The sequence below is a fragment of the Oncorhynchus clarkii genome, chromosome 28, assembly GCF_045791955.1.
Source record: "Oncorhynchus clarkii lewisi isolate Uvic-CL-2024 chromosome 28, UVic_Ocla_1.0, whole genome shotgun sequence".
NCBI lineage: Eukaryota > Metazoa > Chordata > Actinopteri > Salmoniformes > Salmonidae > Oncorhynchus > Oncorhynchus clarkii.
Genome location: NC_092174.1, coordinates 23,884,646 through 23,912,120, shown reverse-complemented (window position 1 = coordinate 23,912,120; position 27,475 = coordinate 23,884,646). Strand labels below are relative to the sequence as shown.

General features: G+C 40.9%; 2 protein-coding genes across 2 annotated transcripts; both read right to left on the bottom strand.

Moving 5' to 3' along the window:
* Positions 1–961: 961 nt before the first annotated feature.
* LOC139387453 (C-C chemokine receptor type 8-like) lies at positions 962–3,430 on the bottom strand. The gene is made up of 2 exons (XM_071133636.1): positions 3,281–3,430; positions 962–3,058 (listed from the first exon to the last, which is right to left on the bottom strand). Exon 2 carries the CDS (start codon positions 3,038–3,040, stop codon positions 1,925–1,927), a length of 1,116 nt encoding a protein of 371 aa, XP_070989737.1. The 5' UTR covers positions 3,041–3,058; positions 3,281–3,430; the 3' UTR covers positions 962–1,924.
* A 506-nt stretch (positions 3,431–3,936) lies between these two features.
* Positions 3,937–27,475, bottom strand: LOC139387189 (collagen alpha-1(XXI) chain-like). Its single transcript, XM_071133254.1, has 28 exons — positions 27,398–27,475; positions 26,649–27,209; positions 26,341–26,503; positions 25,908–26,139; positions 25,563–25,736; positions 25,306–25,399; positions 24,977–25,074; positions 24,777–24,830; positions 24,629–24,682; positions 24,482–24,535; positions 24,124–24,177; positions 23,771–23,821; positions 23,609–23,662; positions 22,961–23,014; positions 18,394–18,447; positions 14,184–14,228; positions 13,909–13,962; positions 13,248–13,301; positions 13,012–13,065; positions 9,681–9,752; positions 9,171–9,206; positions 9,027–9,071; positions 8,846–8,878; positions 6,137–6,283; positions 5,962–6,016; positions 5,199–5,393; positions 4,983–5,060; positions 3,937–4,771 (listed from the first exon to the last, which is right to left on the bottom strand). Exons 1-28 carry the CDS (start codon positions 27,453–27,455, stop codon positions 4,584–4,586), a joined length of 2,865 nt encoding a protein of 954 aa, XP_070989355.1. The 5' UTR covers positions 27,456–27,475; the 3' UTR covers positions 3,937–4,583.

Sequence of the window (27,475 nt, the reverse complement as noted above, 5' to 3'; positions counted from 1 at the left end):
TCTGCCATCTGAGTGCTGGCTTTTAAAGGAGGCTCTGTTTGTAAAGATAAGGGTATGTGTTTTCTCACCTGTCTTAGTTGAACACACAAATTGTAAGTCAGGTTAAGCATTTTTTTTAAAATGTTTACCTTTATTTAACTAGGCAAGTCAGTTAAGAACAAATTCTCTGGTTCAGGACAACATATTTTTATCTTGTCAGCTCAAGGATTTGACCTTGCAACCTTTCGATTACTAATAAAACACTCTAACCACTAGGCTACCTGCCGCCCAATCATCTGGTAAATCACTGGTGAACAATTCCACTGAAGAATGATTTTGTAATATTGTTAGGGCTGGTTTCTCGGACACAGATTAAGCCTAGTCCTAGACTAAAAACATGTTCAATGGAGAACCTTCATTGAACATGCTTTTTAGTCCAGGGCTAGACTGTTAGAAAAATTGTTTCTATCTGTAACCTAAAAGGGTTCTTCGGCTGTCCCCATAGGAGAACCATTTGAAGAACCCTTTTGGGTTCCATGTACAACTTTTTCCACAGAGAGTTCTATATGGAACAAAAACGGTTCTACCTAGAACCAAAAATAGTTATCCTATGGGGAGAACCCTTTTGAATCCTTTTGTTTCTAACAGTGTAGGCTTAATCTCTGTCCGGGCAAACCGTCCCTAAATGTTAAGCAAAGTGAAATATAAATAATAGGATGAGTAACAGGATGCTCTCCAACCAGTTTCTGAGAAGAGAAGTGTGAGTAGGGGAAGTCTGAGTAATACCAAGAACAGGCTGCTCTGAAAATAGCTATATTGAATAAATTGTTGGTTTTCTTTCACCATAGTTATGGCAACTAGAATATGGTATGATAGGCCTACAGTACATAGAGTATGATCGAGCATATAATATGCATCTCTCTCAACAGGTAGACCGATATTCAGTTGCTCAACATTCAGAGCCACAAGGCACAAATATATATTTTATTTTATTAGAAATGTAATGCACAGATTCAAAGATAGTAACATCTCAAGTTCCTGAAGCAAATCAAATGTACACTTTCTTTTATAGAATCAAATGATTTAAAATGTCATTTGTATTGTAACTTACAATTTAGCAACAAATGTTGAGTACATCAAGTCAGAAGCAAAAGTACACATAATTGTAATTGCATGTACACATTGTGCTGCGCTGAAATTCCCTGAGAACATTAACATAAAACCCTCCTCAAAGCATGCAAACAGAGCTAAACATCTTGGAAAACATGTACCTTATCAGACATCTTGTACATCATTTACAAATCATATCAACAGTTTGTCCTCTGTAGCTCAACCTGGTAGAGCCTGACACTTCCAATGCCAGGATTGTGGGTTCAACTCCTAGGACCACCCATATGTGGAATGTATGCATGCATAAGTCAATTTGGATACAAGTGTCTGCTAAATGGCATGTTTTTGACCTGGCAGGAGCTCACTAGAGCCACTGTAAGTACCAGCACAAAATGTTCTACTGCTTGAGCTCCTGTTCCTCTTGTAGAATATTAACTCAAGGGGCCTCCTGAGTGATGCAGCCATATAAGGCATTGCATCGCAGTGCTTGAGGTGTCACTACAGACCTGGGTTTGACCCCAGGCTGTGTCGTGACAGGGAGTCACATAGTGCGACGCACAATTGGCCATCTGGGTTAGGGGAGAGTTTGGCTGGGATCTTCAGATGAGCTGTGTTTCCTCCGAACATATTGGTACAGCCGGGTTAAGGAGCGCGGTTTGGCGGGTCATGTTTCGGAGGAGGTATGACTCTACCGAGCCCGTTGGGCAGTTGCAGCAATGAGACAAGATTGTAATTGAAAAAGGGGGTAAAAAAAAAAGAATATTAGCTCAAAAGTATTGTGGAGATCCTGCACCTAAATTTAAACAGTACCGGCACCCTAAATGGGTACCGGAACCTATGCTCTGGCTTGAAGACCAGTTCCTTTCTCATATTCATACATGGTATGTGGACTTTTCTGAGAAGTTATTCTACTGTTGCCACTTTGGCTAGTCATGATATGTCTCTTCAGACATGGGATGCGCTTTGCAAGTAGTTGCCAGAAGTGACTCTGAAACTTTTTCCCAACAAACGTGTAAAAGACAGGGCTCACACAACAGTAGAGGTATGCTATATTCCTAGTGACATACATAGCGTGGTTAAGCACTTCAGAACATGACTCAGAATCATCACTGGTGGAGATCTGGAGGGCCCTCAACAGAATTACAACATTGTATGGGGTCCAGCACACAAAAAACGTGAATATAATCACGAAAATCAGCTTGACTGCCCTGCACTTCCCTCTCATCTGGGTTGACATGATTCGGACCGTGATTCTAACATAGCAGTACATGACCATAGCCAAGGGAAACAGGAAGAAGATCACAAACTGCTGATAGTAACCAACCAGCTGCCATTTTATCATGATCGCATTGGAGAAGCCCGTCTCCTCACAAAGGTATCCGTCACGAGGATCCTCCCGGACATTGTATAGAACCAACTCCTTGACACTGGCCAGCAGGCTGATACACCACACGACTGCCGAGGAGACACAGGCGTAGATCTTCCTCCTCCATTTGGGGGCGTTGATGGCATGGACCACAGCCAGGTACCGGTCAAAGGTCATGAGAGTGAGGAAGAGGATGGAGCTGTAGAATCCTAAGAAGTACAAGCTACCCACTAGCTTGCACATGACCGAGTCAAAGATCCACCCATAGAGGTGGTACAAGGCCCAGAAGGGCAAACTGGAGGCGAACAGCAGGTCAGAGATGACCAGGTTGAGGAGGAAGATGTTGGTGATGGAAGTGAGCTTCTCGTATTTGTAAATAATGCACAGAACCAGCCCATTCCCAATGATGCTTAGCAGGAAATTGATGGTGTACAATATTGGTGTGAACTTGGCTCCAAATCTGTTCACATCAGCTGTGGCACAAAGATTCACCAGTTTATCCACAACATAGATGGGGTCTGTGTAGTTATAATCCATGTCATTTTCATCGCTGAACAAATCCAAGAAGTCTTTGTACTCCGCCATGGTTGTCAGTCTCTTAACCTGTTTAAAGGTTGTAAATATGTTTTATTTTCTGGTCTGCTATTATTAGTATTTGCAGATTGCAAGATAAACACAATATTTAGCTGGTAAATATGCTTTAATTTCTTTAATAAAATTAAGTAAATACAGAGAAACTACTAATTTAAACTACTTAATTTCTCAGTAAATACCCTACAATCTGCAAGTGGACTGTATACTTAAAGCAATACTTTAACAACTTACCAGTGTGACTTTTCTTGGTCCTGGTGTTGTGATTGTCAGAAAGGAAGTGTTGTTTTCCTGTTAAAGTGTCAATGCTAGTATAGTAGGTTGAAGCTTTGTGTGCGAGAGGTGTTGGTACTGCTAGAGATATGTGATCTACTCCAGCCTAAGAGCCTCCCAAACAAGTGGATTTCTTGACACTGTTCAATAGAGGAACCATATTCAAATGAGTAATAAATAGATTGTAACAGGGGATTCAACTACAAGACTACAACAGAAGTTTATTCAAAAAAGACTTCACAGTCAACAGTGTTTTCTCTGATAAGAAAATACATGGAGAAATGTATACATTTGTTTTGAAAATGTGGAAATCAAAATAAGAAAGTCAATTGTAACAGGCCAACAATATTTGAAAAGTATACTACAAACTGTATCAAAATAGCCCATTTGATATATTAAAACATATTGTGAGGAAGAATAATAATAAGATAGATGGAAGTTAAATCAGGAAAAACTGTTCATGGTTACTACAGACAGACGACGCATACTGACAGTAAACATGCTAGTTTCCATCCAGCAGGAGGTTCACTGAACACTGAGAGGAAAATGCAGAAGTTGTGTAACAATAAGCATATCTATGATGACGAGGACAATAAATATGTTTATACCCGTAGAAGTGAAGCAAATTAATGACTGACAAGCTTGATTGAAAAGGAAAATAAATTACTTATAAAAGTAATTTCTACATATAAAAAATATAGTACTTTGTAGTGAAGAGCTAGTAGTTTTAAAGTGAAAGACTTCTGATGCAGAGTCGTATGTTCCTAGTGTTGCTCTTGAACATACAGTAAATCATTTGGGAGAAAACTTTTTCACAATTGCTACCTGTCACTCCAGATCATGTTTAATGCTTTGGATCCAACAAAGAGGTAGTTTAACTAAGGCAGTGCAATTCTCATTGTACGTTTCTATACCTCCTCAACACTGATAGACAGTAAAAACAACATTGTCACTCGGATATTATGAGCCAGTGATGGGGTAATAATATCCCTAATCCCCACTTGTCCTCATCACTTCTGCCTGTTCACTGAATTACCCCTGGCCTGAAGACAGTGTCAAACAACCCTGTTTGGCTGGATACCAATTTGCGTCACTTTGTTGCCCTATATCCTCTGTTTCTTTATCTCAAGTTTGAGTGGATCATCCCACATGAAACAAAGGGTTAACTCACTCACTCCAGCAGCCCTTGATTTTTCAGTGAGCAGTCCTTGACTTAGTTAGTCTTAAAATGTCAAATTAAAATGTCCTGCTTTCCTTGTGAGGCCTAGAAGTTGGGTCCTTTGCTGTAGCGTTCCTCTCTGAGAATAGCCTGGTAGCAGGAGGTGGGGTCACATACGCCATTGGCCCCAGGAGGGCCACGCTTCCCTGGGATGCCGGGGATTCCTGACTTCCCTGGTTCACCTGGAGGCCCTGAGACACCGTGGCCGTCACTGCCTCTGGGCCCCTGGAGACCTGCAGAGGTGGAAGATAAAGACACAAAGAGTATAATTGTTTATCACATATCCCTGACAGCCACAGGGACAATCTACAGACTCCTACATGTTGATCAATTGGTCAGACAGTATGTTGGTCAGTATTCAATTGTAGATGACTGGTATAAATTTGTTTGTGAAAACATGAATAGCATCACTCAACATTCCTACAAGAAGTGGGGGATTCTTACCTGCTGGGCCGGGAGGACCTGTCAACCCTGTGTCTCCATCTCCTTTGGACCCCTTTAACCCCATTGGTCCAATATCACCTGCACATAAGAGCATAGCAAAAACAGCCAGCAAGGTTACTTAATCCCAAAACCATGGAATTGCAATTTACATCAACAGCACTACATAGACTGAAGTCAAATTCTTTGACCGTCAATCCCTGTAACCCACTGTGTTACCTTTATGCCCATGAGGCCCCATCCGGCCTGGCTGTCCTGGGTAACCCTGTAAACCGAGCGTGCCAGGGTACCCTGGCGTTCCACTGGGGCCCTTGGGGCCGGCAGGGCCTGGCTCACCAGGTGGCCCCTTCACTGTCTCACACTGCCCACATTGACTTTTTGGTGCCATCATTGCCAGGAGCTGCGGCAGCTGATCTGGATAGGGAAAATTAGCATTTGTTCTGTATGCAGCACACAATACTAACTAGTCTTGTTTCTGTATTGACACAAAGTACATTGTTGCAATGACCAGTAGTAAGTCTATGACATTTCTTTAGTTTGGAGCCAGATCCTAATTTTCAGGACTACTGTCGGTCTATTATTGTGTAATCTCTCCAAGAGTGTTGCGTGTCAAAAATAGCAACTTGTTCTGACACATGCCCAGACACAGTGATTAGGAAACCATGCACATTGCAGAGGATGCACTTTTGTCACCAAATTGCAGAAATGAAATCTGCATTGGTGCGCTAGATGGAGGCGTGCTGCTGTACACATAGTTCAACAGGATACTACTGTATGTATAGACCTACAGTTACCAACATAGTCACTATTTTGAAACGGCATGGATTTGTGCACTTGGTGAAAAAACAAAACAATGGACGATTGCCTAAATTCCTAGCAAGCATTTTGAAGTTTATCATTTTTAACAGCTGAAAATCTTCAAGAATCCATACAACAGATAATGGTCATGCTCATGCATAAAATAAAAAAGCAGGAAACATACTCCGAAGAACATTAGCGCAAAGCGTCATCAAGTGGTCATCAGTTGGTGGCTTCCCCTGAAAGACAATACATTCACATCAGTATGCTGGTAGTTAATGAGCTGGTAATGACTCTATTGACATTTTTGGGCAAATGGCTTTGACTCGAGTCTAGAGGAACAGATGTGGTCAACTTACAGGTTTGCCTGGGTATCCCAGCTCTCCTGGTTGCCCTGGTAACCCATCTTGTCCAGGAGAGCCGCGAGGTCCAGCAGCTCCCATCAGACCCACGTCCCCCTTCCTCCCCTCCGCCCCTCTGGCTCCAGTATCTCCTGATAGGCCTTTCTAGTGGGGGACAACATCACAGCTAATTCAGTTGGTGTATTGTTGTATGTTTGCAAACATACGAGTATGCAAACAATTAAACAGACAGCAGTCTGTTTAATTCACTTGACTTTTGAAAGCAATGTCTGCATAGGATGGTGTCATTCTGTTCAATATCTTTTTTATTTAATTGAATATGTTCAATGTGAAGACGGAGGGGGAATTTCCAAACCACATACACTACCATTTTCAATGAAAACATACATGAAATTAGTTGCAAAGGGAATAGGAAATATAGGCAAGATGATGACAAGGTTATAAATAATGATTTTTTATTTAAATAATAATTGTGTCCCAAAACATTCCTATATTTGCAGAAATTACAGCCTTGCAGACCTTTGTTTGGCATTCTAGTTGTCAATTTGTTGAGGTAATCTGAAGAGATTTCACCCCATGTTTCCTGAAGCACCTCCCACAAGTTGGATTGGCTTGATGGGCACTTCTTACGTACCATACGGTCAAGCTGCTCCCATAACTGCTCAATAGGGTTAAGATCCAGAGACTGTGCTGGCCACTCCATTATAGACAGAATACAAGCTTACTGCTTCTTCCCTAAATAGTTTTTGCATAGTTTTTCACTGTGCTTTGGGTCATTGTCCTGTTGTGGGAGGAAATTGGCTCCAATTAAGCGCCGTCCACAGGGTATGGCATGGTGTTGCAAAATGGAGTGATAGCCTTCCATCTTCGAGATCCCTTTTACCCTGTACAAATCTCCCACTTTACTACCACCAAAGCACCCCCAGACCATCACATTGCCTCCACCATGCTTCACAGATGGCGTCAAGCATTCCTCCAGCATCTTTTTATTTTTTCTGTGTCTCACAAATGTTCTTCTTTGTGATCCGAACACCTCAAACTTCGATTCGTCTGTCCATAACACTTTTTTCCAATCTTCCTCTGTTCAGTGTCTGTGTTCTTTTGTCCATCTTAATATTTTATTTTTATTGGCCAGTCTGAGATATGGCTTTGTCTTTGCAACTCTGCCTAGAAGGCCAGAATCCCGGAGTCACCTCTTCACTGTTGATGTTGAGACTGGTGTTTTGCGGGTATTATTTAATGAAGCTGCCAGTTGAGGACTTGTGAGGTGTCTGTTTCTCAAAATAGATACTCTAATGTACTTGTCCTCTTGCTCAGTTGTGCACCGGGGCCTCCCACTCTTTCTATTCTGGTTAGAGGCAGTTTGCGCTGTTCTGTGAAGGGAGTAGTTCACAGCGTTGTATCAGATCTTCAGTTTCTTGGCAATGTCTCGCATGGCATAGCGTTAATTTCTCAGAACAAGAATAGACTGACGAGTTTCAGAAGAAAGGTCTTTGTTTCTGACCATTTTGAGCATGTAATCGAACCCACAAATGCTGATGCTCCAGTCTAAAGAAGGCCAGTTTGATTACTTCTTTAATCAGAACAACAGTTTTCAGCTGTGGTAACATAATTGTAAACGGGTTTTCTAATGATCAATTAGCCTTTTAAAATGATAAACTTGGATTAGCTAACACTACGTGTCATTGGAACACAGAAGTGATTGTTGCTGATAATGGGCCTCTGTACGCCTATGTAGATATTCCATAAAAAATACAATTTAAAAAATAAATAAAATCAGCCTTTTCCATCTACAATAGTAATTTACAACATTAACAATGTCGACACTGTATTTCAGATCAATTTGATGTTATTTTAAATGGACAAAAAAAATGTGCTTTTCTTTCAAAAACAAGGACATTTCTTTTTATTTATTTTTTAATTTAATTTTACCCCTTTTTCGTGGTATCCAATTGTTAGTAGCTACTATCTTGTCTCATCGCTACAACTCCCGTATGGGCTCGGGAGAGACAAAGGTTGAAAGTCATGCGTCCTCCGATACACAACCCAATCAAGCCACACTGCTTCTTAACACAGCGCGCATCCAACCCGGAAGCCAGCCGCACCAATGTGTCGGAGGGAACACCGTGCACCGGGAAATCTTGGTTAGCGTGCACTGCGCCCGGCCCACCACAGGAGTCGCTGGTGCGCGATGAGACAAGGATATCCCTACCGGCCAAACCCTCCCTAACCCGGACGACGCTAGGCCAATTGTGCGTCGCCCCACGGACATCCCGGTCGCGGCCGGTTAAGACAGAGCCTGGGCGCGAACCCAGAGTCTGGCGTCCAGCAGTACAGCGCCCATAACCACTGCCCCACCCGGGGGCCACAAGGACATTTCTAAGTGACCCCAAACTTTTGAACGGCAGTGTATATCTGTTTGTTTTCATAGACCATTAGGTTCTCATGAGAGAGTAGAGAATGCAGAACTGACTACTAGATACATTTCCCTTCCCTTCATCAGAATTTGTTTCTATTTGTTAGCATGATAGGACAAATCGTCTTCTAAATACACCTTCTGTACCATAGGTGCACTTTTCAATTACTCATTGTACAACTGAAAAGTTACATTTGTAAATTGAACTTCGACCTATGTCAAATGAAAGGATAAAGTAGAACATGAACTCTCTAAGATGAAATGAATCAGATCAAACTAGTTAAACTCACCTCTCCTTTGCTTCCTTTGAGTCCAGTTTCTCCCTGCAGTGGCAATCATTCACAACATGAGGATAAAAACACTGAAATAAATGGATGGTCTAAAAGGCAGTATGAATATCCTTTAGTTACAGTATCATTGATGCATGCCTCCTAAACAGAGTTAAGAGGTGAAAGGTTAAATGTTACATACGTTTGCCCCAGTGTTCCCAGGAACTCCATTGTTACCTCTCTCACCCTGGAGATATAGGAGGGTAAGGGTGGTGATGAAAAACACCATTCAATGCTGTTGCTCATAATATAACATACATTTCAGATTTCTTGTATTGTATTATACCTGGCTTCCTTTGGGACCAGGTTCACCAGTTTCCCCCTGAAAACCATGACAGATATGTTATCTCGAGTCAGTCATTTTATTATTTTTTATTATATGTATTTGTTTACAAATTGAACCTTTATTTAACTAGGCAAGTCAGTTAAGAACAAAATCTTATTTCACAATGATGGCCTACACCGGCCAAACCCGGACGACGCTGGGCCAACTTTGCGCTGCCCTATGGGACTCCCAATCACGGCCAGTTGTGATACAGCCTGGATTTGAACCAGGGTGTCTGTAGTGACGCCTCTAGCATTGAGATGAGGGCTTGTAAGTAAGCATTTCACTGTCACATGGGCACATGTGACAAATACAATTTGATTTGATTTAGACCGCTGCACCAATTGATAACAGTTAATAAACCAAAAAGCCACTCTACTCTAGTTAAGTTACTTTTGTAATGTAGTTTATACATAAGTACTTACTGAATCAAGCATATGTGAAAGTGTTTATCATTTTGTAATTCATTACCTTGTGACCTTTGAACCCTGGCAGTCCTCGGTCACCAGGTAACCCTTGAACCCCCTGCTCTCCCTCCAGTCCCTGGAGAATCAACAAGAAACCCATTCTTCATAATGGCTTCAACAAAACATAACAGTTCCACTACTGTATAACAATCATACATGTACAGCGGCTTCCGAAAGTATTCTCCCATGGCATTTTTCCTATTTTGTTGCCTTACAACCTGGAGTTGGGGGATTTGTATCATTTGATGTACACAATATACCGACCACTTTGAAGATGCAAAATAGTTTTTATTGTGAACCAAACAAGAAATAAGACAAAAAACAGAACTTGAGCATGCATAACTATTACCCCTCCAAAGTCAATACTTTGTAGAGCCACCTTATGCAGCAATTACAGCTGCAAGTCTCTTGGGGTATGTCTCTATACGCTTGGCACATCTAGCCACTGGGACATTTGCTCTTTCTTCTAGGCAAAACTGCTCCAACTTCTTCAAGTTGGATGGGATCCGCTGGTGTACAGCAATCTTTAAGTCATACCACAAATTCTCAATTGGATTGAGGTCTGGGCTTTGACTAGACCATTCCAAGACATTTAAATGTTTCCCCTTAAACCAGTTAAGTGTTGCTTAGGGTCATTGTCCCACTGGAAGGTGAACCTCCGTTCCAGTCTCAAATCTCTGAAAGACTGAAATGGGTATCTCTCCAGAATTTCCCTGTATTTAGCACCATCCATCATTCCTTAAATTCTGACCAGTCTCCCAGTCCCTTTAGATGAAAAACATCCCCACAGCATGATGCTGCCATCACCATGCTTCACTGTGGGGATGGTGTTCTCGGGGTGATGGGAGGTGTTGGGTTTGCGCCAGACATAACGTTTTCCTTGATGGCCAAAAAGCTCAATTATAGTCTCATCTGACCAGAGTACCTTCTTCCATATGTTTGGGGAGTCTCCCACATGCCTTTTGGCGAACACCAAACATGTTTGCAAATTGTTTTCTTTAAGCAATGGCTTTTTTCTGGCCACTCTTCCGTAAAGCCCAGCTCTGTGGAGTGTAGGGTTTAAAGTGGTCCTATGGACAGATACTCCCATCTCCACTGTGGAGCTTTGCAGCTCCATCTTTGGTCTCTTTGTTGCCTCTCTGATTAATGCCCTTCTTGCCTGGTCCATGAGGTTTGGTGGACGGCCCTCTCTTGGCAGGTTTGTTGTGGTGCCATATTCTTTACATTTTTTAACAACGGATTTAATGGTGCTCCGTGGGATGTTTAAAGTTTCTGATATTTTTTTAGAACCGACCCCCCTGATCTGTACTTCTCCACAACTTTGCCCCTAACCTGTTTGGAGAGCTCCTTGGTCTTCATGGTGCCGCTTGCTTGGTGGTGCCCCTTGCTTAGTGGTGTTGCAGACTCAGGGCTCTTTCAGAACAGGTGTATATATACTGAGATCATGTGACACTTAAATAAAGTCAACCTGTGTGCAATCTAACTAATTATGTGACTTCTGAAGGTAATTGGTTGCACCAGATCTTAATTAGAGACTTTATAGCAAAGGGGGTGAATACATATGCACACACCACTTTTCTGTTTAAAAATATTTAGAATATTTTGAAACAAGTACATTTTTTTATTTCACTTCACCAATTTGGACTATTTTGTGTATGTCCATTACATGAAATCCAAATAAAAGTCTATTTAAATTACAGGTTGTAATGAAACAAAATAGGAAAAACGGCAAGGGGGATGAATACTTTTTCCAAGGCACTGTACATTCAAGTAGTTAGATTCCGTCTTTGTGACAGAGAGCAAAATGAGCCACACACACAGAACATTACTTATTTCCTTTCCATGTACAGTAGTGCAATTTGTATTTTATTCTTCGGGGACTTCTACTTGTTAGTACTGAATGGCACAAGGCCAAAAGCACATGAACCATAGGTCTACAGCAGTAAAACATAATGATATGTATTGTGAGTTATAATGATGCTGAGAGATATGTCCCAATTCGAAGTCTTCTGCCTGAGGTGAATCCTGTATGGAAAAACCCAATTTGCACCCACCAGTACTGAAATACTGTATATAGAGTTGAAGTCAGAAGTTCACATATACTTAGGTTGGAGTCATTAAAACTCGTTTTTAACCACTCAAAAAATGTATTGTTAACAAACTATAGTTTTGGCAAGTCAGTTAGGACATCTACTTTCTGCATGACACAAGTAATTTTTCCAACAATTGTTTACAGACAGATTATTTCACTGTATCACAATTCCAGTTGGTCAGAAGTTTACATACACTAAGTTGACTGCCTTTAAACAGCTTGGAAAATTCCAGAAAATGATGTCATGGCTTTAGAAGCTTCTGATAGGCTCACTAACATAATTTGAGTCAATTGGAGATGTACCAGTGGATGTATTTCAAGGCCTACTTTCAAACCCAGTGCCTCTTTGCTTGACATCATGGGAAAATCAAAAGAAATCCGCCAAGACCTCAGAAAAAAAATTCTAGACCTCGACAATCTAGTTCATCCTTAGGAGCAATTTCCAAATGCCTGAAGGTACCACGTTCATCTGTACAGAAACAGGTACAAAAGTAAAAAGTTTGGCCATAATGACCATCGTTATGTTTGGAGGAAAAAGGGGGAGGCTTGCAAGCCGAAGAACACCATCCCAACCGTGAAGCACAGGGGTGGCAGCATCATGTTGTGGGGGTGCTTTTTTGCAGGAGGGACTGGTGCACTTCATAAAATAGATGGCATCAGGAGGAAGGGAAATTATGCGGATATATTGAAGCAACATCTCAAGACATCAGTTAAATCTTGGTTGCAAATGGGTCTTCCAAATGGACAATGACCCCAAGCATACTTCCAAAGTTGTGGCAAAATGGCCTAAGGACAACAAAGTCAAGGTATTGGAGTGGCCATCACAAAGCCCTGACCTCAATCCCATAGAAAATTTGTGGGCAGAACTGAAAAAGCGTGGAGGCCTATAAAACTGATTCAGTTCACCAGCTCTGTCAGGAGGAATGGGCCAAAATTCACCCAACTTATTGTGGGAAGCTTGTGGAAGGCTACCCGAAATGTTTGACCCAAGTTAAACTATTTAAAGGCAATGCTGCCAAATACTAATTGAGTGTATGTAAACTTCTGACCCACTGGGAATGTGATGAATTAAATCATTCTCTCTACTATTATTCTCTCTACATAAAATAAAGTGGTGGTCCTAACTGACCTAAGACAGGGAATTTTACTGACTTTAAATGTATTTGGCTAAGGCGTATTTAAACTTCCGACTTCAACTGTATAGCATCTTTCACCTATCCCCAAACAGCTGACAAATACCTACATTCAGTCCAGGTGTCCCAGGATGTCCTTCTGATCCACGTGCACCTTGGGCCCCCTACACATGTAGAGATGTGTTAACACACACATTAACACTCCCAGAACACACACAAACTACATCACGAAAAGCACATGTACATAACAGAATACATACACAGACAAAGTATATGCAGCTCATACATACACACACACTCACTAAGGATAGGGGAAATGCAGTAGCGGCAAGAATTCACTAGTTACCTTTGAACCTTCAAGTCCGTAAGTTCCAGGTGGACCAATCGGACCCTGAAGACCCTGTACATGAGTGAAAATTGTTTTTAAAACAATGGCTTAATCATCTGTAAGGCATAATGAAATGAACCTCATTAAAATAATGTGATTTTAAATCATGTTAAATTCTGAGGACTAGACTTTATTATAGATCAAAGGCGAGGCAAATAGTTACTTTTATCACACCAAATGGTATAGGGACAAAAACAAATTGAAAGATACACAGAAAATAATTGGTGAAGAAAATTGTGAAAATGTGAGAATGATTTGAAATCACATGACAATACAATACAATGTCCTCATTGACTTTTCAGTTCTTCTAAAGTGGTCATGTAAGCCACAAGTCGGATAGAAGAACCTCAGTTAAATTCAAGCATAGAGTTGCAATGTCTTGACATTCCAATTGAGGGCAGCAAAGTTGAGGTTCAGCAATGACACTTAAATGTGCTGTACAGTTCCTACTTACACGTACATTCCTATTTTGTGGAGGATCTCGCTCTGAATTTTGCAGAGGAGCGTTATGGAGCAGCAAAATAATTATTTAATTTTCAATAGGGTGAAAAGAAAGGAGAAAGAAAATATGTAATGAACATCAAGCATACTGTACTTTCAGGTCCGATCCGTCACCTACCTCTTGTCCTTTTGGTCCAACCAGCCCCTCTTGTCCGGGTGGGCCTCTCTCCCCCTTGTAAAAACAAGGTCAAATCAAATGTATTAAAAAGGCATTTTATATTGTTTTCAACACACGTTTTACAGTTACTCTTTCACTGAATATTTCATTAGTCATTTGCTGTCTTAGGAGGCAAAGAGAATGTCATAATGACACAGAGGGTGAGCCAACCAAGTCATTGATTGCGCCATGGCCAACTACTGGATTATATTGTCTAAGTTTGATCTGTTTATTACCCGAGGTCCAGCAGGCCCCATCTGCCCGGGAAGGCCTCGGATTCCCTATGAAGATTATGAAAAAACAGAGATATCACACTCAGGAGAACTATGAAAAAGGCAAATATCTACAGTACCAGTCAAAAGTTTGGACACACCTATTCATTCAAGGGTTTTTCTTTATTTTTACTATTTTCTACATTGTAGAATAATAGTGAAGACACCTAAACTATTAGTAACCAAAAAAGTGCTAAACAAATATAAATATATTTAATATATTTGAGATTCTTCAAAGTAGCCACCCTTTGCCTTCATGACAGCATTGCACACTCTTGGCATTCTCTCAACCAGCATCACCTGGAATGCTTTTCCAACAGTCTTGAAGCAGTTTCCACATATGCTGAACACTTGTTGACTGCTTTTCCTTCACTCTTCGGTCCAACTCATCCCAAACCATCTCAATTGGGTTGAGGTTGGGTGATTGTGGAGGTCATCTGATGCAGCACTCCATCTCCTTCTTGGTCAAATAGCCCTTGCACAGCCTGTAGGTGTGTTGGGTCATTGTCCTGTTGAAAAACAAATGATAGTCCCACTCAGCCCAAATCAAATGGGATGGTGTATCGCTGCAGAATTCTGTGGTAGCCATGCTGTTTAAGTGTACCTTGCATTCTAAATGAAACAGTGTGATTGTGTGACACCTCCACACCATCACAGCTCTCCTCCATGCTTCACGGTGGGAACCACACATGTGGAGATCATCCATTCACCTACTCTGCGTCTCACAAAGACACTGCGGTTGGTAACCAAAAATCTCAAATTGGGACTCATCAGACCAAAGGACACATTTCCACTGGTCTAATGTTCTTTTCTCGTGTTTCTTGTCCTCCTGAAAGTCTCTTCTTCTTATTGGTGTCAATTAGTAGTTGTTTTCTTGCAGCAATAAAACAATGAAGGCCTGATTCACAAAGTCTCCTCTGAACAGTTGAATTGTGTCTGTTACTTGAACTCTGTGAAGCGTTTATTTGGGCTGCAATTTCTGAGGCTGGTAACTTGCAGCAGAGGTAATGCTGGGTCTTCCATTCCTGTGGTGGTACTCATGAGAGCCAGTTTCATCATAGCAACTACACTTGAAACGTTCAAAGTTCTTGACAATTTCCGGATTGACTGACATTCATGTCTTAAAGTAATGATGGACTGTCATTTCTCTTTGCTTATTTGAGCGGATCTTGCCATAATATGGAATTGGTATTTTACTAAATTGGGCTATCTTCTGTATACTTCCCCTAGCTTGTCACAGCACAACTGATTGGCTCAAACGCATTAAGGAAATAAATTCCATAAATGAACTTTTAACAAGGCACACCTCTTAATTGAAATGCATTCCACATGAAGCTGGTTGAGAGAATGCCAAGAGTGTACAAAGCTGTCATCAAGGCAAAGAGTGGCTACTTTGAAGAATCTCAAATATAAAATATATTTTGATTTGTTTAACACTTTTTTCGTTACTACTATGTGTAGTAATATATATGTGTTATTTCATAGTTTGTGTTCACTATTATTCTACAATGTAGAAAATAGTAAAAATAAAGAAAAACCCTGTAATGAGTAGGTGTGTCAAAACTTTTGACTGGTACTGTATATCAATAAACATGTACAGTATCATTTCTACAGCTCTATTTCAGCACAGCTGAGGGTCTCTTACTGCTCTTGAAATATCCTGGAAACTGGGAAGAAAGCTGTATCATGATGATGATGATATTGTGCACATGAAATTAGAGGCCCACTTTCTATTTCCAGTTCCCATGTTTACCCGGCTGGCAATGACCACAATATCAACCTAGTTTACAGCCAGTCAGAGCTTTCACCCATTATCTACAGTAAGTAATGACACTCATGGGACTTAGGGAGGGAGCCATGATGATGATTAAAGTTAGCAGAGAGGACAACATAAACTGTTAGTTCCACTCCTTGTGATGCATTGCAGGATTTTACAGTTGTAGGATGGCTTGGCTGACTGGCTCATTAGGACTTTCATACATTTTTCAATACAGTTAGATTTTACTTGATTTCCCCATAAACAGGAACATTGTAATTATGGGCAAAGTGGCACAGCAGAATGGCATCTGAGGGCACTGGGCACCACACCTAAGTTCAAATAGTATTTGTTTTCTTTCAAATACTCTGAGCTTGATTGGAGAATGGCATGCGAGGGCACTGGCTACATTAGCTACATGTCGAGCCACAGGGTTTAATGTTGTGCGAGAGCCAGACTACAGGCTCGTACATTTTTGGGGAGTCAATATTTAATGGTATAATATTAATCAAACTCCTCTTGATATTTTTGGTAAGCACATTAGGTGCTGTATCCATTTTCAAACAGACCAGCTTAAATTCAATGTTGTCTGTGAAATGCTCAAAAAAAACAGGCTTGCATTGCATTAGACAGAGACCAGATAGACAAATACAGTTGTCAATATAATCGTCTATCTCCACCTGGTGGCCTTTCAGTGGTCTCTTTAAATAGGTTGAAAACAGGAAAGAACGTCCCAATGTTTACCTCATCCACCTCATTGAGGTGAGAACTGGTAGTTACTAAAGTCTTTTTGATTAGCCTCTAGGACTAGGTGTACTTCTGCATTAATCATTCATTTGATCCCACATAACCCTTGTTTACTCAATGGAGCAGTGGAGGCTGGTGGGAGGAGCTATTGGATGACGGGCTCATAGTAATGGCTGGAATGGAAAAAATTGAATGGAGACCTCCCTGACCAAGGCCCTTCTCCCCCGATTACTCAGTTTTTCCGGGCAGCCAGTTCTAGGAAGAGTCTTGGTGGTTCCATACTTCTTCAATTTAAGAATGATGGAGGTCACTGTGTTCCTGGGGACCTTCAATGCTGAAGAAATGTTTTGGTACCCTTCCCCAGATCTGTGCCTCGACACAATCCTGTCTCGGAGCTCTACGGACAATTCCTTTGATCTCATGGCTTGGTTTTTGCTCTGACATGCACTGTCAACTGTAGGACCTTACATAGACAGATATGTGCCTTCCCAAATCATGTCCAATCAATTGAATTTACCACAGGTGGACTCCAATCAAGTTGTAGAAACATCTCAAGGGTGATCAATGGAAACAGGTTGCACCTGAGCTCAATTTCGAGTCTCATAGCAAAGGGTCTGAATAAATAAGGTAATCTACGTTTAAAAAAATATATATTTACAAAAAAAAAAATACATGTTTTTGCTTTGTCATTATAGGTTATTGTGTGTAGATTGATGAGGGGGGGAAAACAATTTAGTCCATTTTAGAATAAGGCTGTAATGTAACAAAACGTGGAAAAAGTCAAGGGGTCTGAATACTTTCCGAAGGCACTGTACGCAGTATTTCCAAAGACTATGAAAGAGGAGACTGAATATTACATCATAGTGGTTCTCATCATATTTCTATGGTTTGGAAAAAGGAAATTAAGGTTGTTAGAGATCAACACTTAATCTTCTTTAGTAGAAACAAGGTAGTTAGTGGATGTAGGCTACATATGGATTACACACAGATGCTATCAGGTCTTTTTAGCAATTGGTCAAAATTATTTTTAGTGAAAGGTTTAACCCAAAGACAGATTCTGCCAAGATGGTTGTGGTTATTGGTGCTCCCTCAGCCAGCTGGTTCAGATTCTGGCCAGGGGACACAGTACCACACTAAAACATTAGCTGCATATATTACTCAAGGTTTTCATGCTACTATTGTGGACAAGGAGGAAATGTGGCTTAAAATATTTTTTTGTGGACACGGTAGGGACAATGTTTATTATTTTATGTGTTATATCAATGTGTATTTTAATTTTTCTGACAGATGATAAACATAGACAAATAAGCTTAGACATGTTTTTATGTTTAATCATATGAATAGTTTTCTATACACCAAGTGTGGATCCTGGGGTCATGTATACACCAAGTAGCAAACATTGTGGTTGGATGAACACCACATTTGGAGAAAAATCTACGCAAACACCATGACTATTTTGAGTTAAAAGTCCTTAATGTCATTTTAGGTGACTTTATAAACGATCCATGGTTTTAGTGTATATTGGAAAAATATAGTTGCTATGATCATTTAAAGGGAGCAGGTAGTAGAATGCATAGGAGTGGATGAGGATGATGAGTAAATGGACTGGCTTAGTGAATGGTTCCAGCTTTTATTAAGAAATAACGTTTCATTTGAACAATGAAGACTCACCGGAACTCCAATCTGTCCATCACCACCATGAACCCCAACGTCTCCTTTCTCGCCCTAAACATAATAAAACAGAAGTATGATATTCGCATACTTGATATACTGAAATAGCTACTGTAACATGTGAAAATATCCATTGAGCTTTGAGACAAATGACCGCCTCAAGTTGGGGGGGTTTCCATACCCCGTCAGTGAGGTATAAAACTATCAGTCTCAACAAAAAAATGTAACAAAAAATGTATTCTAAATCCTCACTAACACAACATACACAATATTAATTTTCCAAGGTGAGTGTAGAGTGCAGCAGTAGAACAGAGTGCACGAGAGAAGAGACGATCCTTCTCAAACACTCATACACCTCCAACATAGGTTTATGATATAAACCACAGACCACAGTACACGCTGCTCAGTCAGGTTTTCAATAATAAAGGAGGTAAGCAGGGAAAGCTGTGGGTTTATAGGTCCTGACACACAGAGGGCGGCATTTGAAGTGCTTTGCCTTCCTGAACATCTAACAGGCACACGTGCGACAAAGAGCCTATCATTAGCAACATAAGAGGTCTGTATGATCTTATAAAAAGACATGGTAAAACTGTAATGGCTGTAAATATTGAGGATGACAAGTGTTGATTATGGCTTTCAAAATGTGTAACCAACACAGTGTGGGAGATGTTATCCAGAAAAGGAGTTAGTATCTACCGTCAAACTTATTGAATGCTCTTCAGTTTTAGCCATGCTAACTACATCTCTGCAATAATGCATGTTCAATTACATAAAAGCTCAGAAATTAAAACTGCAACCAAGGCATGAAATCAAGAAAAACCCTGTTATCAACATCTCAAATTACATAGCACCCAAAAATGCTATAATGAATACTGTATACTATATCACAATTACTCATGTGATTCGCCAAATTACAAGACATTAGTTACATTTTTAAGACACTGGAATCCTATTTTGGAACACTCTTAGTAAAAAGGGTGTTGGATGTTGAATTGTGTTCTTGTCTTGTGTGTTTTAAATATAGCATTGATTACTGTACTCACATACAGAATGAACATGTTCTGAACAAGTTCACACAAGTCAGTCATCAATTTAACCTTTCATGTCAATACACGGAATCTATCTATTTTAATCTAAAATGTTGGTTATGCAAAATTAAAGTCTGAAAGATTGTTGAAAATGCTAAAGTGTATCACATCAATCACACATCATGGTCAAAACTTGATTGAGTATGAGTCACTTACAGTGGGGAGAACAAGTATTTGATACACTGCCGAATATGCAGGTTTTCCTAATTACAAAGCATGTAGAGGTCTGTAATTTTTATCATATGTACACTTCAACTGTGAGAGACGGAATCTAAAACAAAAATGCAGAAAATCACATTGTATGATTTTTAAGTAATTAATTTGCATTTTATTGCATGGCATAAGTATTTGATCACCTACCAACCAGTGAGAAATCCGGCTCTCACAGACCTGTTAGTTTTTCTTTAAGAAGCCCTCCTGTTCTCCACTCATTACCTGTATTAACTGCACTTGTTTGAACTCGTTACCTGTATAAAAAACACCTGGATTTCTGGATTTTTGTTTTAGATTCCGTCTCTCACAGTTGAAGTGTACCTATGATAAAAATTACAGACCTCTACATGATTTGTAAGTAGGAAAACCTGCAAAATCGGCAGTGTATCAAATACTTGTTCTCCCCACTGTAGGGGAAGTACTTCAAAGTATTGTGATTTTTCATGCACAGGAAGGAACAATGTTTCTCCCCGTGTGGAACGAAGCATTCTATTTGACATGGATGTTTAGGCAAGATTGTGCAAAAATGAGTATTCTTCTCTTGCTTTTGAGGCTGTGCCTTACTCTAAAGCAGGGCTCTCTAGCCATGTTCCTGGAGAGCTAGCCTCTTGTAGGTTTTCAATCCAACCCTAATCTAGCGCACTTGATTCCATTATATTAACCAGATACTCCAGTGACCGCTCTATCAATTTAAACAAATATCTTCAAAAATGGAAAGCAGTCGGGAGGAGGCAAGACCATTCTAGCAAATGAGAGGGCAGAGACACGTGTGAACAACAGGCACAACTCCAATATAAAGTGTTTTTTCTCAAAGTTGCCAGGATGTCATGTGACCTACTTATATCAGTACATTCATAACAACCTAAGCATTACGAAACATCTATTCAATCAAATAAGCCACACGTAGCAAATAAACCATTACATTTTTTGTTAACCAAAGTCAACACTCTCATTGAACTCCGTACAAAACCTCCTTGAGTGAAACAAACAAACAAAACTGCACCTGCTAGAGAAAACATATTTGGGGCCCAGTTATCCCTCTCGTCTTGCCTCTTCCTCTCTGCTGATTCTAATAATTAGCTGGTTGATAATCTGAATCATGTTAGTTACAACTGGGGTTGGATTGAAAGCCTACAGGAGGGCCAGCTCTCCAGGGACAGGATTGGAGAGCCATGTTTTAGAGTAAGGCACAGCCTCAAAAGCAAGAGCAGAAAACCCATCTTTGCACAATCTTGCTTCATTCTACATGCGGCGGAACATTGTTCCTTCCCGTGCATGAAAAATCACAAGAACTTATTTGATACAGGACCTCACACCAAGCTGTTTTCTGAATTACAACAGGAATCCTTTGTAACTTAAAACTATGAAATTATTTCCACACAACCATTTTTACTCATCTAGGATAGCAATTACCCAAAACTTTATGAGACTTCATCTGACATGTAACTTTCATTCAAGTTTTACATGGAATTTTATGCATGCGTCTCAAAACATTCCTGTGCATTTTGATCCAAGTGTAGCCTGGTACTGATAGACTTTTTTTCCTATTGTTGTCAATGCAAGTACGCTGGCTGGTTAAACCAAACCTCTCCGACATCTAAAGTATGGTGTGTCTGGTTTTTACAGCTGCTGTGTCCTGTGAGCTTCAGGGCCGTGATTACAGAGTGCAGCAGCCAAGCCCGCTGCTGCGCCATGCCGCACTGTGAAAACCCAACCCAATGAACAGGCTTTCATCTGGGCCACCACATCAAACCAGTCGGTTAGCTGATCATGCACTGGATCCAGACCAGCAGGCTAGAACTGGGGGTGGGACTGGGGATGGGGAGCTGGGCTGGAAAAGCTGGGGTTTTGCTTGAAGAATTATTTGGGGACCTTGGCTTCTAATCCAAAATGAGAGGGAAGGTTGGGAAAAAATGTATATAAAAAAATACATATTTAGGACACATTTAGCTGATAATAAGCCAAGGAGTTCCAAAAAAAGTATTTATTCAATGAATTTGAGCGAGAGGATGACCATTAGCCATGACAGTGACTCACTGCAATTACAAACTACACTCAAAATAATATGTCACCAAGATAAATATTATCTGTGTACAGAAGATTTTTACAGTTAAATCAAATGGTGGCATCCCTGGTGTTTTACAATTTCAGCAAACCAGTGTGAGGTTTCACTTGTACTTTTCATGGTTACAATGCGCAAATGTCACATCCCTCACAAAACCGTTCCTCTCCAATTGCAAGACGACACAAACATCTTACTAAGCCAAGACCTTTATCAAAGCTACTTTACGGGTAAGTGTGCATAGTTTAATAAGCCGGTAAATGGTAGGGTGTCACTAATTTACACCACTCCAAAAGGAAGGGACATGTTCCCTGGGCGATAAACAGATGCTGGGGCAGATGCAGAGCTCTGAAAATAGATTGCAGGAACAGAAGCCACGCTCCGCTCTGCAGCGCTCACCCCTCATTATAGAACACCGAACTCACGCCAGGCAGCGAGCCAGGTTACACATACTACTACTGGAAGCTGAAACGATCCTTTGTGTCCCTGGATCTCCTAGATCCACTACAGATCCAGCCCACACACCACAAAGTTCCCTCAGGAAAAATAAACCTTTTAAGTCTAAGGCTAGTTTACTAGGTACTGATGGGCATATGAGTATTCATTGAATATAGCCTGCATTACAGTATGTAGTTGAAAGCATCATCAGTTCAACATCTAATTAAACACAGGGTTATAGGGTTTAGCTACAAAAGTAATTATCCACAAATGGGGTAATGAAATGATCCCCATTCATTAAAAAAAAATAAAAAAATAACTGAACATATATACAGTTCAAATCTGGGTAACCTGCTTCCTGTTCTTTCCAACCAAAGCAAAGAACATCAAATATACTTTAGTCAATGTTTACAAGTGAACTAACAATGTTCCTACCTCCCGCACCCACCACCTCAACTCTAGAATTAGCTTATGCAGACTTTCCGCCACCTAGACTAGCTTGTGGAAGTGTCTTTATATAGAACTCTGAGTGAAACTCTAACATTTCAAACCTCCTCCTATGGAACCACCAACTCCATAGGAAAAGGAAAGATTAACCACAAATATTCCCTCTGAACCCCCCCCCCCCCCCCAAAAAAAACCCCACAGATATCATCTCTAACAAGATGTCACATAGCTCGCAGTCCCTTGCATGTCACATCTGCCATCGCCTACAGACGATTCCATGTCACTTTATGAAGGAATGTGAAATGAAATCTCAACTCACCTTCACTCCAGCTGGTCCAACAAAACCATCCTTTCCTACTGGCCCTGTGTCCCCCTGCACAGAAAACAACATAATTTCAATTATAAAATGCTGTATAGTAACCCTGGACTTCCCTCTGACCAACAAGCAAACTGATACTGTACTGTTGTCATTGGATGTTTTGTTATACAGAATAGGGTTGGGCCAACATGATTAAATCAAATATTGTGATGTTTTATATTGGCGTTAAGTGCAAGACTACTCTATTTGAACTTTACAAATCAAAAAACTGTTCAGTTTTATATGTTAGGGTGTTGTGTTGAAAATGAAAATATGTTTAAAATTAAGTCTAAATGAATACTCTAAGCTTTATTTTTTTCGCCATACTGAGGTTATTTAATGAGAATGTGACTTTAATATAAAGAAAAATATAAGCATAAAAATTGCAGTCTGGAACTATCTAGTCATTAACGGTGCAAAGTTATTAACAACGGATATCACAATATATTGTAGAAGAGGTCTCCTTAGATATCGCCCAACCCTAGTACAGGATAAATAGCACTTCTCATACAGCGATGAAGAAAATGCTGTTGAATACCAGACAGTTCCACACCTTACACAGATATGAACATGAAGGTCAACATACATAATAGGTGTATACAAGCTTACATGTGGTCCATGCTCCCCTGGTGGTCCCTGAGCTCCTGCTTCACCTGGACTTCCCTGTACATATGAAAATGTTGGAGAAAAAATGTCTGCATTAAAGAGTCAACAAAATATAGCACTACATTCAATTGCCATAAAATATTTCTGACAAAGTTTGTCTCTTACCTTTTCTCCTGGAATTCCTGTGGCCTCCAATTTAAGTTGTCTCTCAGGTCCCTACAATGGAAACAGTCTTTTAAAACCCTTGTCCATTGGCACCGCCACCATTATATGGTCTTTAAGACCTGACTCCCTCGGAGTATGTAGTGTGTTATTAAGGTAGTCTGAGAATACGTCTATCGTCTACAAACACTAAATTAAACTGGATATTGGCATTTTGTTTTCATCATTCATGTCTACACTACTTGCACCTGCTTAGTAGTCTGCCTATTACGCTGGGCTGCTCTCACAGCCGTGTGTGTGTGTGGGTGTGTGTGTGTCTCTCTATAATTACACTTTATTAAAGGGTCATGACTCACTGTAGGTCCTGGAGGGCCAGGTCTGCCTTCAAGGCCTGGTGCTCCCTTGTCACCCTGCAGCCAGGATGAATCAGCTCAATCACAAAGACATGACCTCAATTCAAAACTACAGTAACATGGTTTAGGCCCGGGGCCTTTAGATCTAATAGCGAGATCAAATCAAATCAAATTGTATTTGTCACATACACATGGTTAGCAGATGTTAATGCGAGTGTAGAGAAATGCTTGTGCTTCTAGTTCCAATCATGCAGTAATATCTAACAAGTGATCTAACCTAACATGATGAACCATACAAAGAATTATGTGATATGAAAATTATTTGTTACAGTATATTGTGAACCTATCTCATGATGCTTACTTTGGCCCCATTGAGTCCTGCTTCGCCCTTATGCCCTGGTATGCCCGCTTTGCCCTAAGTTGAATAATGAAACCAACATTACAAACACAGTGGCAGTAAGTATAATCAGCAAAATGCAGAAATTGTAGTGACATATATTTCACTCACATTGTTCCCATTCTTCCCGAGTTCTCCTGCCATTCCACGTTCACCTGGCTTCCCCTTCACAAAGAAAATTAGCAACAATTCATCAGAATCACCATTGATCCTCATGTTTTGAAATGAGATATATTTAAGATAGATAGCCAGTACTCACAGGCTTACCGTCAGGACCAGGTGGCCCCTCCCTCCCTTTCTCACCTCGGAAGCCCTACAGGGTTCAAACAGACAAGCTATGAACTAGAGATTTACATACAGTCATCCATCTGATGGAGTTGGCATTTTGTTCTGTACAGCTGTTTTGTCATAAATCTCTCAATCAATTTATGATTTAATTATTTATGATTTAATTATCACCATAGGCCCAGGAAGACCAGGAGGCCCAGGTTTCCCCTGAGGGCAGTTACAGCTCTCCACTGCTGCAGGTTGTCTTTCCAGAGGACACTGGGAGCAGAAAACAATTTAATATAACAGGAACAACCCAACAAGTCTACAAATGTAATGTAATAATTACAATGTAATGTAAAGACAGACAACCAACAAACATACTCACCCTGTCATCCTCCTGTATAGAAATAAATAGAGAACGATAATGATATGAAGATGAAATTATCTTTGCCCCCCCCCCACCTTCAATAGAAACCTTCAGTGACATGTGGAAGTAAATTATGAGTCTCGTAGTTACAGTATCATTACACTCACCACAGAGTATATTTCACACGCTGTCTCTTTCTCACTTTGCTCTGGATCGCAGTAAAGCCTCAGTTTTTGTATCTCAATCTAAAGAAGGATTACAAGACGAACATAGTCATGTTACTGTGTCATTATAGTAAATAAAGTTCATCTAAATATAGAAGCTCCCTTAAAAAGAAAGCAAACCATTATTTGTACATATATGGTTGTTGCATTTCTTCAAGTTTGCACAACACCCATTGTTACTCACAGGAACAGTTGCTTCCATCTTGACCTTCTTGGCGACCTGTATCTTTCCTTTGATGTAGATGGGAAATACAGGTTCTAGTAGCTGCTCCTCTATCTGCATGTCGTCCAGGTAACAGATGATACGTCTGGGTTTAACAAGCAGCTTCAACTGGTGCCACTCTGAGTCAAAGAGTCTCTGTAGAAAAAGTAAAACTTGTTGAGTAGGTAACTATCATTTCAAAACATAAAGAGCTGGTTTCCCCAGACACATTTAACATGCGTTTTAGTCCAGCACTAGGATTAATATGTGTCCAGGAAACCAGTCCAAAGGTGTTGGGGGTCGTTATGTCAGTGTGTTTCTATAGACCTTAATTCCTCTGTCATTGAAAATGACACACTGTTCTTTCTTGTTGACACTGGTGGTTGTGCTGGTGAAGATGACAGACTTGTCCAGTCCATTGAGGGTCACAGCGAACTGTTTCAGCCCGTCCTGAGAGAGCACTCTGATCAGGTCCAACTTCAAATGGTTGGTGGGTCTCTTCAGGCGTAGAGTGGCCACAAACACATAGGAGGGAGGCAGACCCTCAGGGAAGATGGCCCTGGAGGATCAATAAAAATGGGTTATACTGTATGTAGAAGTGTGTTACAGAAATCTCATGTGAGCTCTAAGGAGTTTACTGTCAGAGTGTGTGTGTGTGTGTGTGTGTGTGTGTGTGTGTGTGTGTGTGTGTGTGTGTGTGTGTGTGTGTGTGTGTGTGTGTGTGTGTGTGTGTGTGTGTGTGAACGGTCAGTCCCCCTACCTGGTGCTGTCGGTGAGGTCCAGTCGGGGGCTAAGCAAGTAGGAAGTCTCTGACATCAGCGAGCCCTGGACTTTCTTTGCTTTCATGTCGATCTGCATTCTGGACAGCAGCTCAAATCCCTTTACATTGGCTGTTCCAGGGATCTGCATTGGGCACACAGACTCTGAGAGAGAGACAAACAGACATAGAGAGCAAGTCAGTTTAGACCACAGTTATTTCATCTTGGAGGTTTATGACACATGCACTGTGCATTATGGAAATGTCTCAAAATAAGCTATCTAAGCTATCATTAGCCATCCCAGACTCACCCTCACACAGCTTCTGCTCCATGGCGTCTCGGATGTTAGCGATAGAGCTGTAGTCCTCAGCGTAGAGAACATATGTAGAGGGGGGATTGTTGGCCATGGACACCAGCTCGGAGTTGGTGATCTCGTTGCCCACGCCCACAGCGAACAGGATAATATTCTGGGCCTTGGCTTCCACGGCAGCGTCCACCACGTCGTCCTGGCTACGGCCATCTGTCAGCACCACAGCAATGCGGTTCCTGGCAGGCTGTGTGCGGTTGGAGGACGGGAAGACGTGCTGCGTGGCAAATTTGATGGCCCTGCCCGTCTGGGTGTTGCCCCCCAGGTACCGGATGGTGTTGATGGCGCTGACCAGTTCCTGGCTGCTCAGGTGTTTGCCCAGCGGAATCTCCAGACGGGGCGTGTCGCTGTACTGGACCACGCCCACCTGGGTGTGACGGGAGCTCACGTCAAAGCCTCTGGTGATATTGACCAGCCATCGTTTGGCCAAGTCAAAGTCTGGAGTGCCCACGCTGGAGGAACCGTCGATTATGTAAATCAGGTCGTTTGATGCTGTGCTACAGCCTGGAATCAAGGAAAGAAGAAATCTTACCCACCTCGCTGGCTAACGACATCAAAACCAGTCATTATAAATCTGCATTAATATGACAATATTGACATTATAGGCCTGTGTACAGTAGTAATATTAGTTAGAAATTGCAGGCACAATGTTAATCATTATCATTAATTGCAATACATAAAAATGTATTTACCCGCTTGAACGTCAACATCTTCCACTAAATTATCTCCCCTCAGATGTGGAAGGAACATCCATGTTAATACAGATCCTA